Source organism: Ctenopharyngodon idella, chromosome 17, assembly GCF_019924925.1.
Source record: "Ctenopharyngodon idella isolate HZGC_01 chromosome 17, HZGC01, whole genome shotgun sequence".
In the NCBI taxonomy this organism is placed as follows: Eukaryota; Metazoa; Chordata; class Actinopteri; order Cypriniformes; family Xenocyprididae; genus Ctenopharyngodon; species Ctenopharyngodon idella.
Genome location: NC_067236.1, coordinates 32,819,547 through 32,839,390, shown reverse-complemented (window position 1 = coordinate 32,839,390; position 19,844 = coordinate 32,819,547). Strand labels below are relative to the sequence as shown.

The 19,844-nt window shown below is 37.2% G+C and overlaps 1 protein-coding gene across 1 annotated transcript in view; it reads right to left on the bottom strand.

Moving 5' to 3' along the window:
• Nucleotides 1-19,844, bottom strand: part of dph6 (diphthamine biosynthesis 6) — a 78,212-nt gene that overhangs the window by 41,894 nt on the left and 16,474 nt on the right. Inside the window, exons 6-9 of the mRNA XM_051867575.1 lie at nucleotides 8,708-8,769; nucleotides 7,960-8,054; nucleotides 7,747-7,840; nucleotides 1,912-2,062 (exon numbers count right to left, since the gene is read on the bottom strand). Of these exons, the coding sequence (XP_051723535.1) occupies nucleotides 1,912-2,062; nucleotides 7,747-7,840; nucleotides 7,960-8,054; nucleotides 8,708-8,769 (402 nt within the window). The remainder of the gene's footprint in view (nucleotides 1-1,911; nucleotides 2,063-7,746; nucleotides 7,841-7,959; nucleotides 8,055-8,707; nucleotides 8,770-19,844) is intronic.

Below are 19,844 nucleotides of genomic sequence, written 5' to 3'. Positions count from 1 at the left end.
AGAAGGTTTTAATTATATTTTGCTACATATAAAGGTATTTTAAAGATTTTGAAGTGTCAAAAGGTCATTCGGTTTAACTGTCCAAAGGCCAATACAGCCAGTGATTAAAATATCTTAAAATGTAATAAATGTATATGATTTTATAACATCATATATCAACATAGTGCAAAATGGCATTAAAATTATGTGTAGAAGTCGTTGCTTTTTTATGAGAAAGAATGTCCGGAAAAATTAATTTCACTGATGTCATTCGGAGTAACCAATATAAAAGGGACCAATCATGTGGTCCATATCATGTGACAGGATGTGACATCATTCAGACACCTGCAAAGGACCACATGGTCGTGAAGCAAAGTAACTAACTCTCTTTAAACTATTTTAAAAATTCATGTTTTCACTTGCTCATACACATGTCCCGAAACATCAGGTCATTTGGTACAACTGCTATAAAACATGGAAAACGTTGTAATATTTTAAAAACTTGTACTAAATATAAAATGTCCTTTTGCTAGCTAGCTAGATATCAGCCTGTTAGCATTGTTTGAAAATATCATCATTCGGTATGACCAAAAGTGTCATTTGGTAAAACCGAAATTGTGGTTAAACTGAATTACTTTTCTGGTGACAAATTTTGTCCCTCTTGTAAAAAATGACAAAAGCAGTGTTAATTGATTATAAAAACCACATTATCTCAGTGTTAACACCTGATAAAACTTTTTAAAATTAATTATATCTCCATTATGTTCTTTTACATTTTTAAAAACCTTATTCATCAATGACCCATTTGCAAAGTCAGCTAAACAAGAGGATGAATTCAAAGACGCTACTCTACTGAGAGGGCTTTACTGTGAAACTGTCTATGCCAGCATGCTAATTACAGTGTCACCGTTACAAAACTAGTAGGCCACACTAATTGACTAGTTGGTTGTTAAACGGCTGTCTGATCTAGAGGTCCTCAACCAGTCTCAAGATGTCTTAAAATGATTTTAAATATGATAAAACAAGCATTAAAATAATCCAAAACAACTAAAAATCAAGATAATTCTTATTTTAATTCTCTGCATCAACAACTGGATTCACATGGACTTTTTAAGTCATGTAGTTATTTTAAGAACAATTATTTTAAGGTTATTTTAAGTTTATTTTCATAAACAACTGGAAAAGTCATGTTAACTCACTGGTTAAGAAAAGTGGGATCCCTAAAAACATTCAGCTTTTAAAACATTTGGAATCCTGAAACTTGCTTTGATTGTATTATTTAATTATTTAATTATTTAATTTAATTATTTTAGTTACTTATTTAAATCTATGGACTCTCCCAGTTTCTGCTAATAAAAAAAAAACGTTTCGAAAACAACACGGCAGAAGAACCAGAGGACGGGGCCTTCAAATATTGTTGTGGACAATGGAGTCAAAAAGGTTGAGAGCCACTGGCATTGAGAATATCATGGTGCTGAATGATTAACTTGACACATAAACATACTGTATAATATATAAACACCATGGAATTAACAATGGCAATATCCAAAACACATGGTTCATGCCTAAAAACACTGTAGTACCAAGGCCGATCCCTGGAAATGTGATAAGGGCAGCCAATGAGCTTCTCCTTTGAGTCAGTGTTTTTGTTTTGCTATTGTAATGATGCAAAATTATATGTTCGGTACATGAAGCACTAATGAAACACTGCAGCTCTGTGGTACAGTCTGCTCACTGGCTCTCCACCCATAAACATGACATCATCATAGTGCCACATTGAGAAAACCATAGTAGTACTGTGCTACTTTTGTTTTGGTGTCGATGAACCAATACAATTTTGAAAGAATTTCAATGAAGTAAAAGTTATAATGCAGGCAGAAAATATTATGTGCTTTATACCAGAAAACACACACGCACACACACAAATCTCACCCTGCTCCGACTGACAACTGCGCTCAGTGTTTGATGGACATCCTCCCTGGACGTCTGGAGTTTTATCAGCATATTCCAGCTCTTCTGTCATCCTGTCAATGGCGTTCTGGCAAGGACATCTACTGAGAGGCAGCGGCCGCCCTCCGGAGCCCTGCAGGAGACAACACACGGGAATAAATCACACACAAACACTCCTGAAAATACACACGCTTGAGCAGTGAACCTGCAGGATGATACGCTAGAAAATAAATGAATATGATGATCAGCTCAGTATGGAAGCCCATGTCCACCACATGCTTCGGTAAATCATAATTATGAGACAAAAAGTCCAAATTGAGATGCTAAGACAATTATGAAATAAGTGTTAATACTGACAATAATAATTGTATGAAATAAGTGGCAAAATTAAGAGACACTAATAATAAGATGAGATAAAAAGTCAATATTATGAGATACTAAGTCATAATTATGAGATAAAAGGTCAAAATTGACAATCATAATTATGACAAGAGTCAAAAAAAAAAAACAACAACTAATAATTATGAGATAAAGTCACTATTATGAGATACTACGTCATAATTATGAGATAAGGTCAAAATTATGAGATACTCAGTCAATTATTAAATAAGTGTCAAAATTGACAATCATACTTATATGAAATAAGTGTCAAAATTAAGAAACACTGATTGTTATAATAATTGTGATAATTGAGATAAAAGTCACTATTATCAGATACTAAGTCATAATTATTAGATAAAAAGCCAAAATTTAGATGCTAATACAATTATGATATAAAGTCAAAATTATGATATGCTAAGACAATTATTAGTTAAAGTCAAAATTATGAGATGCTAAGACATAATTATGAAATAAAAATTCAAAATTATGTGATGCTAAGACAATTATGACAGTATCTCATGACTTTCTCATATCATAACATACTATTATGAGTATCTCATAATTGTGATTTTGTAAGTCATAATTATAAAAAAAAGTTTCAAACTTAGAAAATACTAATTATAGCTTTTAGTATCATACTAATATGATTTATATCATAATTATGAAAAAAAATCAAAATTATAAGTCAATTATGAAAACTGACAATCAAAATTATATGAAATATGTCAAAATTAAGAGACAATAATCACAATTATGAGATGACAAAATTATGAGATTCTAATAATTATTAAATTAAGTCAAAATTATAAGACAATTATGAGATAAAGTCAAAATTATGACAGTATCTCATGACTTTCATCTCATAATTGTGATTTTGTAAGTCAATTACAAAAATAAGTATAAAAATTAGGACATACTAATTATAGTTTTTAGTATCGTACTAATTATGATTTTTTATATCATAATTACGAGATAAAACACCAAAATTACGATATACTAATCCATAATTATGAAATAAGTGTCAAAATTGACATGCTAATTGAAGTAAAAAATCTGAGATACTAATAGTCAAAATCAGTATCAAATTTGACTTTTCTCTTATAATTATCAACTTAATCTTGATTTTCTCTCATAATGACTTATGTCATAATTATGATTTACCAAAGCATGATTTTTTCCCCCCTCATGTTTGGAAAATGGACTTAATACATCTGCGAATTACAGGAGCAGTTTCAGTCTGATGTTTTCAGGTGTCATATGGGTCGCTCTCGGGGGTTTTTGGCAAGAATTCGCTCTTGTTTATTTTTCTCACGGTAACATTAGTGATGTAGTGCAAGAAGACCCCCTCAAACGGTGCACACACACCACCTGATTACAGCACGCCGGACACGGCACACTTTTAATAAATATTTCAGATCTCTTTAATGTCCCGCTGTCATCTGCAGTTGACCGTATGATAATTAAATTAATTATACTCCAGTGTGTCTGTGCAGCGAGTGCAGAGGAGGAACAGCATTAATTCAGGGCAAACGCCGCCCCCCTCCTCGCATCCTCTCGCGGCCGGAGCGCTTTCCTCCAGAGCTGATGTCAGCGCGGATCTGTCAGCATGACGGAGAGTCCTTTCGACTGCTGCATGTGGGAGCTTCTCTAGCGGAGCGGGGCAGGATTTTCCCTGCGCTGCGGGGTGAGGACACGGCGGGGGCGCGCTGAAGGCCGCATGGCTGCGGGAGTTGCCTTCTTGGGCGATGTGTTTTTATCCCCTCAAAGCCCCGATCCTCCACCAACACACAGCAGAACACACGCATAAACAAACACGCGACTGCGTAGAGCCAGCAGCTGAGACCGCGGCCACAGCGTGACCCAAAACACACATACAGCTCATCTTCAAACTCCACAAGAGGAGCAAGAACACAGTCCAACATTATCATAACAATCAAATGCATATTATAAAGCATATGCGGCCTTCTGATTGGTCAGCAGCTACTGTGCATCAATCTGATTCAATAATGAGTTTTTCAGTGATTATAGCTTTAAATATAAGTCTGCTCCTCGCATAAAACTATCACATGACTCCAGAATTAGAATACAATGCACGGCTGTTATGCTACGTTTATGGTCTTGTTTCTGGAGTTTCTATGTCAGTCAAGAAAAAACAAAAAGCATATGGAGTGAGTAAATATTGGCATAACTGCTTTTACTGTGACCTTTTACTTAACTTTACTTTAAAGGTTTTGCACGAGAACAAAAAACGTTGAATGTTACTTGAACTTAGTTCTGCATTTGACTATGAATATGCTGCCCTTCTTAATCATCTAAGGGACGACGTCGACATTAGGGACACAGCACTAGATTGGTTCTCATCATACCTCTGTGATAGATCGGTAAAGATAATGATTGGAAACTCGTCCTCTCCCTCTGCACCACTCACCTATGGGGTACCTCAGGGGTCCCTTTTGGGACCTATTTTATTTTGTTTGTATATGATCTCCTTGGGCTCTATCATGAGGAAATATATTACATTTATGGTCTTGTTTGTGAGGTTTCTATGTCAGTCAAGAAAAAACAAAAAGCATATGGAATGAGTAAATATTGCCATAACTGCTTTTACTGTGACCTTAATAGATGCAGTTCACATGCCGCATTATAACATGCGCAATTGTGTTGAACATCGTTTCTGATGCATCAATGCAGCATGAGACAAACTGTGATGAAACCACACCAGTGAAGAGCATGAGAGGAGAAGTATGAACAGCACCCACTTCCTTAAGGACATCAAAACAACAGTGAGAGGAAACGCTCAACACAAACTCGCACAGATCCACATGAATAACCTTCCCGCTATCACTGCCGCCCAGCGTACCTGAGCACACAGTGGATAATGTGACTGGACATGTTTGTTAAGGCAGGCCTGCTTTCAGGCAGGGGTGAATATTGCAGACGTCAAAGTCGCCTACATAAGGGGACAAAGAGAGAAGAGAACTGGCAGAGAGCCTTCGTGCTGCTTAACTGAGTACATGAACTGAGGAAGGCAGCATATCTCTGTCAATGCAGTAAACGTGCTAGTAAAGACACTGTTGAGACTAACAGTGCATTTGAGTAGATCAGTAGTTCCCAAACAGGAGATGAAAAGCAAAGAATTGATTCGATTTAATGTAACCTGAAAATAAACTGATACTGCACAATTAATCGAAATAGCGTTATACCTTATCAAATTGAAGGCTGTGATTTAATTAAAGAAGGATATAGTCTGTTGCACTGCATGTTTCAGAGTAAAGAGCGGCTCTGTCATTTACACGTGATCAGCTTATAATAGCATGCTTTTCATGGAAAATAAAACATGAGATGGGAAGAAAATTATATTTCAATGCTTCTGAAAACTGTTTCCCCAATACTTTGCATTCTCTTGCAAAAGTGTTGCATTCCCCTGAAGTAGTTTTTGCTCCCATCTCATATTATTTCCATCACAAAATGTTTGTAAGTGAATGCAAATTTTCTCGGGAGAACAGAAAAGTTTTGCGAGAGAACGCAAAAGCGTTGAATGTTACTTGATCTTAGTTCTGCATTTGACTCAGTTGATTATGCTACCCTTCTTAATTGTCTAAGGGACGACGTAGGCATTAGGGGCACAGCACTAGATTGGCTCAAGGTGATGATTGGAAACTCATCCTCTCCCTCTGCACCGCTCATCTATGGGGTACCTCAGGGGTCGCTTTTGGGACCTATTTTATTTTGCTTGTATATGCTCCCTTTGGGTTCTATCATGAGGAAATATAATATTTCACATCACTGTTATGCTGACGATACTCAGATTTACATCTCTCAGCTCTGATCACTCTTATGCTGACCTTTTTAAATGCTTTGAAGAGATCAAATGCTGGACTGCTAGAAACTTTCTCCAACTAAATGAGAGCAAAACTGAGACTGTCGTCTTTGGACCCCCTGGTGCTGTCTCAGATATCAGTCTCTTCATGTCATCAAACATTCATCCTTTTGCTAACAACTTAGGTGTGATTTTTGACACAGATCTGATTTTTGAAAAACAGATCAGTGCTGTGGTGAAGAGCAGCTTTTTACAACTAAGGCAAACAGCCATTTTAAAATCTGTGCTCTCATTTAAAGGATTTGGAGATAGTTATCCATGCCTTCCTCTCTTCCAGACTTGACTATTGCAATGCACTTTACAATGCACAAAAGCATTTTACCGGTCCTAGTGTCTCTTCATTGGTTACAGGTGCAGTAAAGGATACATTTTAAGATTTTACTATTTGTTTATAAAGCGTTAAATGGTGTAGACCCATCAGATTTGTCCGAACTTCTCAGCTACCAACAATCTTCTCTGTCTCTCAGATCCTCTGATAACCTTTTCCTGCATATACCTCACTCTCGCTTGAAGTTTAAGGGGGATTGTGCTTTTTCTGTCGCTTTTTCTGCGCCTTCCCTTGCTGTTTTTAAATTACGCCTAAAGGCTTATATGTTTTCCTCGGCTTTTGGATGAACTGTATTTTGTGTATTTTAATGTGGTTTTTGTATTGTTTTTTTGCTCCTTTGTCTCTCTTTTTTCATTCTCTTACTCCTTATCTACTTTATTTGAATATGTGCTTTGTATTTGGCATAGACTAGTTGTTTTTAAATGTGCTTTATAAATAAACTGACCCTGACCTATCCCATTTCTTATTTTTTTTATACCATCACCATGTCCCTGTGTATATACAGTACATATGCATACACACACACACACACATATATATATATATATATATACACACACACACACACACACACATATACACTGTATATATATATATATATTTTTTAAATCAATAAAAATGAAATGCTTACTAAAAAAAATTCCTCCAGAAAAGGATAAACGAAAATGTTTTGTCTGTTTACTTGCATGTCTTGTGAATATTAGCCGACATCAGAGAACCGTGAACATGCAAATGCGATGTTACATAATTGAAATTAACTTAAAATCTCTGGAGTATTTCAAGTAAATATTTTACATCTAAGAGGTTCAGCTGACAAAAGTTAAGGAAATCGTACAGTAGCTCAAACAGAGGAGGGTGCTACGAACGCCAATATCAAGGGTTTGGATAAAAGCGTCTGCTACATGTATACATTTATATGGACTATAAAACATTTGCGTGCACAAAATAAACAGTTTCAATTTGTTGTAAATGATCCATTTTGTGAATAACACCGATAAGTAAAAACTTTAAGCTTACTGAATTTCAAATAAAAGAGTTTCATTCAGAGCTCAAAACTTCACCTCCAGTTCAAAAAGAGTGTTTACTGAAACTTTGCAGCAAAAAGCCAGTTGTTCTGACATCACAACCTTGAGCTTATTCACATTTGCATGACTAACTTAATAAGTGGACTTCAGGGACAAATGAAGTGCTAAGGTGTAGACCGGGACTCGTTTAAGCTGAATCATACTTCTTTTTTGTCCTCGGTGTGCATGTGTGTGAAGCGCAGGTATCCGACAGGAGCGAAGGCATCGGCCGAGTGGATGACGGTCTCCGCAGAGTCACTGAAACACAAACCACACAGTCAGCATGACGCACTTCTGGTACTCTAGTCTGGATTATTTCTGTTCACACGCAGACACACATATGATGAGGACATACTGGCGTTGTGTTTGCGACTTACATTACAATCTTCTTCTTGAAGAGCGGACAGTCAACGGTGAAGGTCTCATACTCGCCTCCTTCCCCACAGATATGAACTCCATACTTCTCTGATAGCTGCCGCAAACCATGTTTAGAATCACACCATCGCTACATACTACAGTAACATTACAGTTATTATTATTAATAATTATTATATGATATAGTTATTTCTTGCTGGCAATAAATAGCAAATGTTTAGATACACTACCGGTCAAAGGTTTGGAATAATTAAGAGCTCTATGTTAATATATTGTGAAATTCTAATATGTTAATATATTTTCAACTTTGATAATAATGAGAAATGTTTCTTGAGCAGCAAATCAGCATATTAGAATGATTTCTGAAGGATCATGTGACACTGAAGACTGGAGTAATGATGCTGAAAATTCAGCTTTGATCACAGAAATAAATTACACTTAAAAAAAACAAAAAAAACAGCTATTTTACACTATAATAATATTTCACAATATTACGGTTTTTTTTTTCTTTTTCTATTTTTTGATTGGCAGTGTATTAAATAAACATGAGTTAATGTGGATTTGCAGTGAATTAATTAATGCTCCATCTCATTTGATTATTTGTGACTATATTGGTCTAAACCTTAAAGAACATTATGATGGTGATTTGTAAGAAACGAATGTCATCAGTCAAAACAGCCTGACATTGTGAAACACTTGATCTGAAAGCTGAAGCAGAAACAGCTGAAGGAGGTTTATTTTCTCTCTGACCTCGTGCAGATACGGTTCCATCTCCGCCAGGGATTTTCCTAAATGTCGCTCTGGATCCAGACCTGCCAGACAAACACAACACAAGAGCGATAGAGACTGTAAGACGAGACATGAGCGGCACTTAACGCACTAACAACACGTCCGCTGCTCTGTTTGACTGTGCAAATGTGTGTACACAGATCTGCTTTAACCGTTTGACTTCTCAGAGAGTTGCAGGTCAACATACATCAGTCTGAAAATATTTTAGCATGTCAATACAAATGCATCATGAACGTGATAAACTAGAGATGTCAATCATGGAAGTTCACAAGACCATCATGCACTGCCACCTGGTTGTGATCTGCCTCTCTCTGTAAACAAGCCTTTGTGACCGTCTTCCATAAACACAAACACAAGCTATTCATATATCATGATCTACCACTCAGAAACCATAGCTCTGCTGAGCGCCGCCCTCCTGGCATAACACGGCCGCTGCGGGAATCGAATCATGCTCATATCAACAACGCCCAGACATAATAAACAAATATAATCAAACACAGAGCATCTACAGGACAAACCTCATTTGACGAAGCCTCAGCGAACCCAAAATTTAAGAAACTTTCCATGAGTAGGGTTATACATTTTTCCAACCAAGTTTTGTTCTTTTTCAACCAATGGTCAGTAAAAGGAACTGCTGAACCTTCAGAAAATGATCTTCAATCTCAACCAAACTAAATATGAATGGGTTTCTTTTAAATGAAGTCTATCGTTACCAAAATATAGTATGCAGTACCAAAATTGGGAAAATTACTAGTTTAAAACCCTGATTTGTGCGATTTTGTAATTTGTAAGCAAAAAACAAATGTTTTAAGTTACATATAAACGTATATTTCCCTCTAGTTAAAGAAAAATACATAAAGTACACTCATGTAAAGCGATACATACTATATAGTAAATCTCAGCTGTGTGATTGTTTAAATTTATATGAACTATATTAACAGCTCTACTCTGCTAAATGCAACTGTAAGGCATGACGATATTATGATCTTATAAACATTAATATCATGATTTTCTGCAATGCTGCTTTGAAAAAAAACATGCGGCTATACAAATAAATTTGACTTGACTGGTTGTTTGATCATTTTAAAATAGCTTTTGTAATAGAGTTCAATGGCTGAGCTTGAAGAATTCAGTCTACAATTAGAAATTGGAGAAAAAAGAAATCTACCATGATCTACCATCCCATATGAAGCTTTTTTTGGGTTGTCATATGTCAGTATTTCATGGAAAGTGTCACAAAGTGGCCAAAAATACAACAAAACCTTGTACAAACTCAAATCTATCAAGAGGTCAAACTCTTACCACTTTTCTCTACAAACCATGACAACCCATCATAACACAAGCCCATATTTTCTCTGCCGCTCATGATTGTCGTCTACCACTAGAGCAAACCGCGGTGTGGTGAAAAGCGCCTTTCTTCCCGCCTAACCTCAGAGCTCAGGGTCCAAACCACAAGCCCTGAGGGGAAGCTGAACTTTAGACGGCGTGTTTTCAGAGAACCATGCTGGAGCGGCGAGCTGCACTCGGATGGCGCTGATCTGCAGGGGATCAATGAGAGCGAGAGCGGCCCCATTACCCGCCCCTGGGGAACACCGCTCATAATTAGTGTGAGAATATCTAATCTCCTCTCCTCTCATGTTAACCCCACACAAAGGTAACAGGGAGAACGCCATTAAAATTCAATCCTATTTAAATATCCTTTTTAATTAGTCATGCCTTTAAAACAAATTTTAATGATTGATTTCAAACTGCTAAGAGGGCTGTTTTATAATATCTTCATTAACGTCTTGATTTTAAATAAAGGATCAAGCACACTGCAATTTGATATTTAAAGCTAGGATGCAGAGGGCAAATAAAGTAAAAGAGTTGAATTGCATCATGTCTCTGGGTGTCCCGTTCCACTCCTTATGAAGCAAATCAGTGTACGATTAAACAACCTTGATGTTTTTGCTCCATTTTTCTGCCAACTCTTGCCACTGTTGCCTTGCTTAGTTGGGGTTAATATTCAGTAATATTACTGATTTAACTGCACGAACATTATTGGATGAGAACAAATCTTGAGCTGAATTGATCTGAATAATGTCACTATTGTCTTCTGTAGAGCTGAACTGAACTTGTTTCATAATTGATGAACTTATTGAACTGAATCAACACTGAAAGGAACTGAGTTGAATAACGACACTATTGTCTTTTGTAGAGCTTCTTTAAAGCTGAAAACGAACTCATTTCATAATTGCTGAACTTATTGAACTCAACTAAATCAACACTGAACTGAATTGTGCTGAATAATGAGACTATTGTCATTTTAGAGCTGCTTTACATCAGAATTTGAATTTGCCTCAAGTTTGCATCATTGATTCTGTTATTTTCCTGTTTATTACTGTGAAACTTCTTTTTAAACAATTTTACTGTGCATCTTCATCGCAGCTGTTGTAACTTTCTGCCTGCTGACATGCCGAACGTCTGAATATAGCAGATCTGGAGCAACTACGTCCATGCTGGTCTAAAATATTCAGACAGTTGAGATCATCTCTCATTTACATGAGCTGCACGGTGTTCATTCATCTGCACCTGTTTTACTACCTGACCTAAAGCTAATTACCTCACCCCCTTATGGCACATTAAACACAAATAAGCTCAGTCCAAGCACCATTCATCTGTCTGCATGTCCATTCCCGCTGCCCTTTAGACAAGCAGAGTCCAAGCAGAGCCCCAAGGAGCGATACGCCTGCGAAAAAGTCTTTAACTCATTATTATCCTATAAAACTGAGATTTAATCCAGTCAACTTCCAAGCCAGTGAACTGGGCACAAATGGATTCTCAAGTTTTGCATTAGATTTCATGAGCTTCAAATTAGATCAAATTCTTTTTAGGTCACAAGTTCTTATAATACGGCCAGAGATGTGAAGGCTTTCTTTCCTTATGCGCTTCTTTAGTCTGGACTTCTAGACACCATTGTTTTTTTTCATGCACTGGTCAGATTTTGGTCTATTTTGCATCCATAACTTGTCTTCTTTCAGACTAGTGGAAAGAAAACATCAAAAATGTACATTTAAATGATTATTTTATTGCTCGTTATTAACTATTTGCATCTGTAGATTTCAATGGCCGTGATGACGCGTTTCCAGTTCAACATAGCAAATATAGTAGTTTTTAATATTTTCTCTTTTTTTTTTTTTTAATAATAATACACATTTATAATGCTATACTTTGTGTTACATTACCTTGGCATGGCAGTAAATGAGAAAAAAAAACGAATCAACACTGCTGCAAGGGTGTTTCTAACTCAACAGCTAATTGACAAATTTGACATCTTCGTCTCTCCTGACCGTTATATTTTTTCCTCTTTGCGCAAATATGTCAACAAAAACTATTAACAAGAATTATGAACCTGGCTTTATCCAACGTTCAGATTTATGCTCTGGAAATGCATGCAAATTACTCCATGCATATTTAATTAGATATAGCCTCATTTCAATATTTAGACATAACATTTCAGAAGACTTGCAATACAAATCAATTGTCGTAATGAACTGTGATTAAAAGATCTTAGGTCACATTTAAAGGGATAGCTCACCAAATACCAACTCGTGGTCTTGAGTGAACTAAAGTTTAAAGGGGACCTATTATGGCCCTAAATGTAATATAAGTCTCTGGTGTCCCCACAATGTGTCTGAAGTTTCAGCTCAAAATACCCCACAGATCATGCCGTTTTTGTGTGTGTACCTTTAAATGCAAATGAGCTGCTGCTCCCGGCCCCCTTTCCAGAAGAGGGCGGAGCTTTAACAGCTCGTGCTTCGGTTGCTCAACAACAACAAAGCTGGAGAATCTCACGCAGCCAAAATGAGGATTGTCAGTAACGTGTTCAGCCTTACATTGCTCACTGATGGAGAGACTCAGGAAGAAGTTACAACTTTTAGAATGAAACTGGACGTTTCTGAATGGTTAGTGGATAAATTTATGTAGTTGCTGTGGAGTTGATTCAACTCATCGACTAGCATGTGCCGTCATGTTAATCTTTTGTGCAAATCCAGCGTTGAATTGTCCCTCGTTTGTGAAGCAGTCCGCCGTAAAATGACAGCATGGTAACAACACTCTACTACAACAACTCTTCCTCTTCTCTAAAGCAGCCCAATATGGCCGCACTCCCTTTGTTGTGTGTTCTCAGGGGTGGGGTTTATGTAAATGTTGGGGTTAGTGATGTCACTATCCCAGAAGAAGCTCTTTGTAGTCCCTACCAGCCGTTTGTTGTAGTTCTTAAAAAGTGATTTCTGTAAAAGGAAACATCTCTCTTTGCATTGAACTTTGAGCGTCGTAACTTTGCAGATGTTGTTTATGCTCAAACAGCAACATTACACACTAACTAAAAGTTAAAAAAGTGGAACCATAATCAACCACCCCTTTAAGACGGCCCCATATCGAGCAATCCACATCTTTCAGCCCTTATCAATGAGACTCTAGTATCACAAACAGCATCATTAAACAGTCAAAGCGCCAATGGCCTGCCTACATGCTTAATTTGAACCAAATCTGCTACTGAGCACAGAGGTGAATTAAAGCGCACAGATTCCAGATAGCGGCGAGAGACGTGGAGAGTATCAGCCTTGTGAAGGTTCTCCGGATCCGAAGAGCAGCGACTGACAGCTCGGCTTTAATCCCTGCCTTCAGAGAGGAACGCCAGCAAAATTGGATTCATGTTGGGGAACATTTTAGCTTTAAATGGATGAAATAAGCATCTCGCACTGGAAGGTGAGCTAGTTCATCCTTTGAACAATGCTCTCAAAGACCTGAGCCGAAACAATAGCACTGTGTTATCGCCCTATCTGTGAGCGAGCGAGAGCTTTGGAAGGGGAGAGCGAACGAACACACGAGATGCTGAGATTAAGAGAGATCGGAAAATTTGTTCGAGCTCTTATCTGAAATTCAACAGCTGTGTGAGGAATAATAGCCGTACGACGAATACAATTCAGCAGACACATCAGAGATTTAATCTTTTTATCCAATAAATGGAATAAAGCTGCAATTATAACCTCATCTGATGTTTATCACAGCCAGTTAAAACTGACAGTCTATAACCTGCATATTGAAAGCATTAAAGCAGTAATAAGAACATTAACAACACTGCTGCAACAATCAATACATGACTGACTTGTGATGCTTATGAAGAGTATAATGCCATTTATAATGACACTTATGAACCTTCATAAAGACACCGACTCAGATCCTGATGTGGATCTGCTCATAATGAAACACGGGATTGATCGCTTTGGAATCATTCTGGGATTGTGTCACTTTTCTGTTACTCTTAATTGCACCAATCTCAAAGTCTTATTGCTGTTTGTCCATAAACGTCAACAGCCAATTAGGATTAGAGTGTAACGTGATGTTTTTGAGCTCCCAAAGTGTGAGATTTTACATATTACCACATGAAAATACATAAGTACAGAATATTTAAGTACATATTTATTAAAAAATAACCTCTACTATTGAAGCAAGTTTCTCTTCATTCAAGCACTTTATAAGCTCCTAAAGGGATAGTTCAACCAAAAATGATCATTCTGTCATTGTTTACTCAACTTCAAGTCGATCCAAACCTGCATGACTTTCTGTCTTCTGTGAAACAAAAAAGATGTTTTGAAGAATTTTTGTAACCAAACCATTTTGGTGACTTCAATTATATGGAGAGAGAAAAAAATCCACTGAGATATTTCTCAAAATATCTTCTTTTTTGGTTGGTTGGTTGGTTTAGCGATCAGTCTTAGTGTCTGGATGCTTGATGTCAAGATGGTTTCATGGAAAGTCCGACAGCTGTGCTACAGTAAACTGACAGAAACACTGAAGAACAGATATAAAAAAAAATATCGCTTCTATCCCACGCCGCCCAATGTTCCCTGAACACCCCGGTTGAGAAACAATGGACTAGCAGATTATCAAGATTTGCACATATCCCGAAATAACATACAAAAAACACATGCTGAGGAAAGGGTCGTATGCATTTAAATAATAAGAATATAATGCCAACCATCTGAGTGGAAAAGTTCATGCCGAAAGTGTCCGTATAATTGCAGAAAATAAATTCTAAAGCACGCAATAAAAAAGGAAAGCAGTAACACTGCAAACAGACCTTTCAACTTCACACATGCCAATTTCCACTGGAACTGTCATCCAATTAACTACTGGAAACAACACTGCGTCTGGCCATCCTCACCCACACAAATCAACCAATTAACTAATTACATGAATATCTGATGCTGCCGTATTTACCAGCCAATTATTTCTGCTCGGCTGCACAGAGGTGGCGAGCGATCGCAAAAAGTTCTGTTCTGGTTTCTGACATGATTACAGAGAGAAACTTGTTGGCACAAAAGTGGAGGAGAGATTTTCCTCGACTTCGACACTGCACATTGTGTGGGCAGCTGTCTCTTAACAACAGATCCCCTCCTTTAAAATGGTTCGAATGTCTTCTGTCAACCCCCCGATTACCCACAATCCTCCTTCAAGTGTTATTATGGGATTATAATTTATATCTGCCGCTCATCACCGGTGACGAGCGAGTAGACGCCAAATGCGTGGGCACTACATTCATGATGTATTCACAATGGCTGAATAACGTTAAGGTGAACAACAATTTGTTCATGCATTTAGGTTTCATTTTTAGACATTTTTTTAACATTTCAGGTTGTGTAAATATTTTATAATGAACAAACGTGAGCTAACAATGACTAGTATATTTATAAATTAACGATTACTTAGATTAACTCATGCTGTAAAAGTAATCTTCGTTGGTATTTTATGACACACAGCGCATTATCTAAATGGTAACGAAGTTACCTTACTGTTACTGCTAGTGACACTGTAAATAATTGCAATGATTTTAGAGCACTTTTTATTTGGCCATTAGATTCTCTAAAGAGTGTGTCATTAGACTGTTCCATGATTTTTCTGTCACGTGAGTCGAGTTAATAACATTTCTGTGAATCAGTTCAAACTGTCTGTTTTCGTGATTGACTCAAAACTCTTCTGTGTTTCATCATTCAAAAATGGTCACAAAGTCTGTATTTTTTATATATTAAAATGTTTTAGTACAAATATACTGTAGGTAAATATTGTATTGTTATATTGGTGCATATAAAAGAAAATGTTCCTGTGTTGCCTTGTTTTCTGTTCAATTATTGCATTAAACGTTTTATATCTACTGTATATGGCTACAGTTTGGTAGAAATACAAAGGTGTAGGTGTAATTGTTATTTTTAATCACACAGTCGTAGCAGGCACACATTTAAAGACGTTTCTCATGTCACAAGCCTTTATTTCCACCTGTGGTGTATGTGAATGTACAACACACCTCTGTCACCCAATACACACATGCAGCTCACCCCACGGCCCTGACCCATGAAACCCACGAAAGCCGCAATTACTGCAGCGTTGCCTGACGGCCTGTGGCAGTGTAAGTCCATCCCAACCCTCTAATTTCTAATTACCGCTGCCTGAGGCCAGGTGAAAAGCCAGTCGTGATAACATCTTCCCCAACTACCTGTAGCCAAGCAGAAAACACACACCTCGGTGTGCGCGCATAATTACACTCTTCCAGACATGTGGGGAATTTGCTTTTAGAGGATGATTTGTCAAGAGCCGGCGGTGCTGTAGGGGTTTGGGGGTAAGCTGTGCCGGCAGATCGCTCAGGGCTCATTTGGACAAGCGTTCGGCGTCGACTGATATTTAACATCCCTTCAACACACACACGCGGTGTGTATCAGTCTAAACAAGCAAAAAAAAAAAAAAAAAAAACACAAAGATCCTCTTGAGTGTAATTCTGTCTCCTGCAGCTGAAGGGTTTAAAACACAGACGGTGTGATCGCTCATATTCACACACTGAATTATCAGCTTAAAAACACATTTAGAAGAGCACAGATAAGACACGGGACGGGATTTGGGGAAAAAAAGGGATTTTGATAGAAAAAAAAAAAAAAAAAAAAAACAAGAAGTAATCCCAATTCATCTGAAACCCTTCAAATAATAGAAAGGGACAGAAGATTTACAACTCCACATTTACATTCTTATCATTCAAGCTTTAAAGCTGAATATAAACATTATATGCAAAAGAGCTACCGAGATATAACCTTCTCCAGTTCACAGTTACCAGTCTATTAGTGTTAACCCACAAACAATCATCATTTCAATTCAAAATGAACACGTATACTCAGAAAAAACTGTGCATATAATTGTAACTTTAGGGGTCTTTGTACATTATTTACCCCTAAAAAGGTCCACAGTTGTACCTTAAGGGTACGTACTGCTCTAAAGCACTTTTTAGGAGCAGATAAGGTATATTTCTCTGTTAAGGGTACTGTCCCAGTGACAAGCTGTTGTACCCATAAAGGTACAGTTTTTGCACATTTTTTGTGTCTCGACATTCATGTGCAACTTTAAAAATGATGCATGGAAATGAAACTCAAATGCTGATTTAATAAAACCTGCAGCTTGAAAGAGGAAATTATAAATGTGTTGCAGCTGAAAAAGAAATTTTATGGGGATGTTGCAGAGATGCTACAGAGATGTTGCAATGATGTTCCTATGATGTCAACAGTGACGTTACGGTGAGGTTTATGGTGATGTTACAGTGATGTTACCGAGATATAACAGTGATGTTGAAGAGATGCTACAGAGATGTTGCGGTGATGTTTCTATGATGTCAACAGAGATGTTACACTGATGTTGTGGTGAGGTTTATTGTGATGTTAAGGAGATGTAACCGAAAAAATGATGATGTTACAGTGAGGTTACAATAATGGTATGGTGATGTTAAGGAGATGTTACAATGATGTTGTGGAGATGCTACAGAAAAAAGTTATATTACAGTGAGGTTACGATAAATGGTATAGTGATGTTAAGTAGAGGCTTCAAAGATGTTACGATGATGTTACAGAGAGGTTTATGGTGGTTACAATGATGGTATGGTGATGTTACGGAGATGTTGCGGAGATGATACTGAGATATTACAATGATGTTACAGTGAGGTTACAATAATGGTATGGTGATGTTAAGGAGATGTTACAATGATGTTGTAGAGGTGCTACGATGATGTTACAAGTGAGGTTTATAGTAATGTTACACTGATATACAGTGATGTTAAGGAGATGTTACACTGATGTTGTGGAGATGCTACAGAAAAAAGTTATATTACAGTGAGGTTACGATAAATGGTATAGTGATGTTAAGTAGAGGCTACAAAGATGTTATGATGATGTTACAGTGAGGTTTATGGTGGATACAATGATGGTATGGTGATATTAAGGAGATATTACAGTGATGTTGAAGAGATGCTACAGAGATGTTGCGGCAATGTTACTATGATGTCAACAGTGACGTTACACTGATGTTGTGGTGAGGTTTATGGTGATGTTAAGGAGATGTTACAGTGATGTTGCGGAGATGCAACCGAGATTTTATGATGATGTTACAGTGAGGTTACAATAATGGTATGGTGATGTTAAGGAGATGTTACAATGATGATGTGGAGATGCTACGATGATGTTACAGTGAGGTTTATGGTGGTTACAATGATGGTATGGTGATGTTGCGGAGATGCTACCGAGATATTACAATAATGTTACGGTGAGGTTTATGGAGACGTTACAATGATGGTACAGTGATGTTACGGAGATATTACAGTGATGTTGAAGAGATGCTACAGAGATGTTGCGGTGATGTTATAGTGATGTTTATGGTGGTTACAATGATGGTATGGTGATGTTGCTGAGATATTACAATGATGTTACAGTGAGGTTACAATAATGGTATAGTTATGTTAAGTGGAGGCTACAGAGATGTTACGATGATGTTACAGTGAGGTTTATGGTGGTTACAATGATGGTATGGTGATATTAGGGAGATATTACAATGATGTTACAGTGAGGTTTATGGTGATGCTACATTGATGTATGGTGATGTTGCGGAGAGTGTTACAGTGATGTTGTACAGATGCTACAGAAAAAAAGGATTTTTCTATAAAGAAAAAAGGAGAGACGCTACAGAGATATTACGATGATGTTACAGTGAGGTTTATGGTGGTTACAATGATGGTATGGTGATGTTACGGAGATGTTGCGGAGATATTACAATGATGTTACAGTGGGGTTACAATAATGGTATAGTTATGTTAAATAGATGCTACAGAGATGTTGTGGAGATGCTACAATGATGTTACAGTGAGGTTTATGGTGATGTTACATTGATATATGGTGATGTTAAGGAGATGTTAAAATGATTTTTAAAAGGGATTTTTCTATAAAGAAAAAAAAAAGAAGAGATGCTACAGAGATTTCAATAATGGTATAATTGATGTTAAGTAGATGCTACAGAGATGTTACGATGATGTTACAGTGAGGTTTATAGTGGTTACAACTATGGTATGGTGATGTTGCAGAGATGTTACGGTGATGTTATAATGATGGTATGGTGATGTCATGGTCATGTTACTGGTAAGGGCCGTTCTCAGGCACATTGTATAGCAGAGCCTTTTGCTTTATTTAAGTACTGTTCACCAGCATGTGGTTTTTGGTTACTAATCGCATCTCACATCTTAAATGTTGATATTCTATCACTATTTCTATCAATCCGCACATGTCCAGTGTGTAAATACATGCACATCAGACCACCACAAAAACATTTGCCCTCAGTTCAACTTTTAGTGTGGAACCTGATCAGTGTTTCCTTTGCGGCGGCGCGTGAAACAGGAGCGAGAGAGCAGGTGACACCGCAGCCATTTCAAGGATTAAATGAGATTCCAATCTGGGAGAGACACCCTGTGTGTGTTCCAATACAAACATCATCTGACGAACCAACCATGTGTGAATTACTGATGTCATCTGATCTGGGCTGCAAAGTTCAGGCATCCCACAAGATCAATGCCATTACAAAATGATTTTCAAAGTACCTCGGTTTTTTCAAAAACTGCAAAAACATCATGAAATTATGGTGGTACATGATACTACAGATACTATTTGTAGTGCTGTACATCGTATGGCACTTGTATATATTTGTAATGTTTTATAATACGTAGGCTTTCAATCAACAGAATCAGAAACTGTGCTTCTGC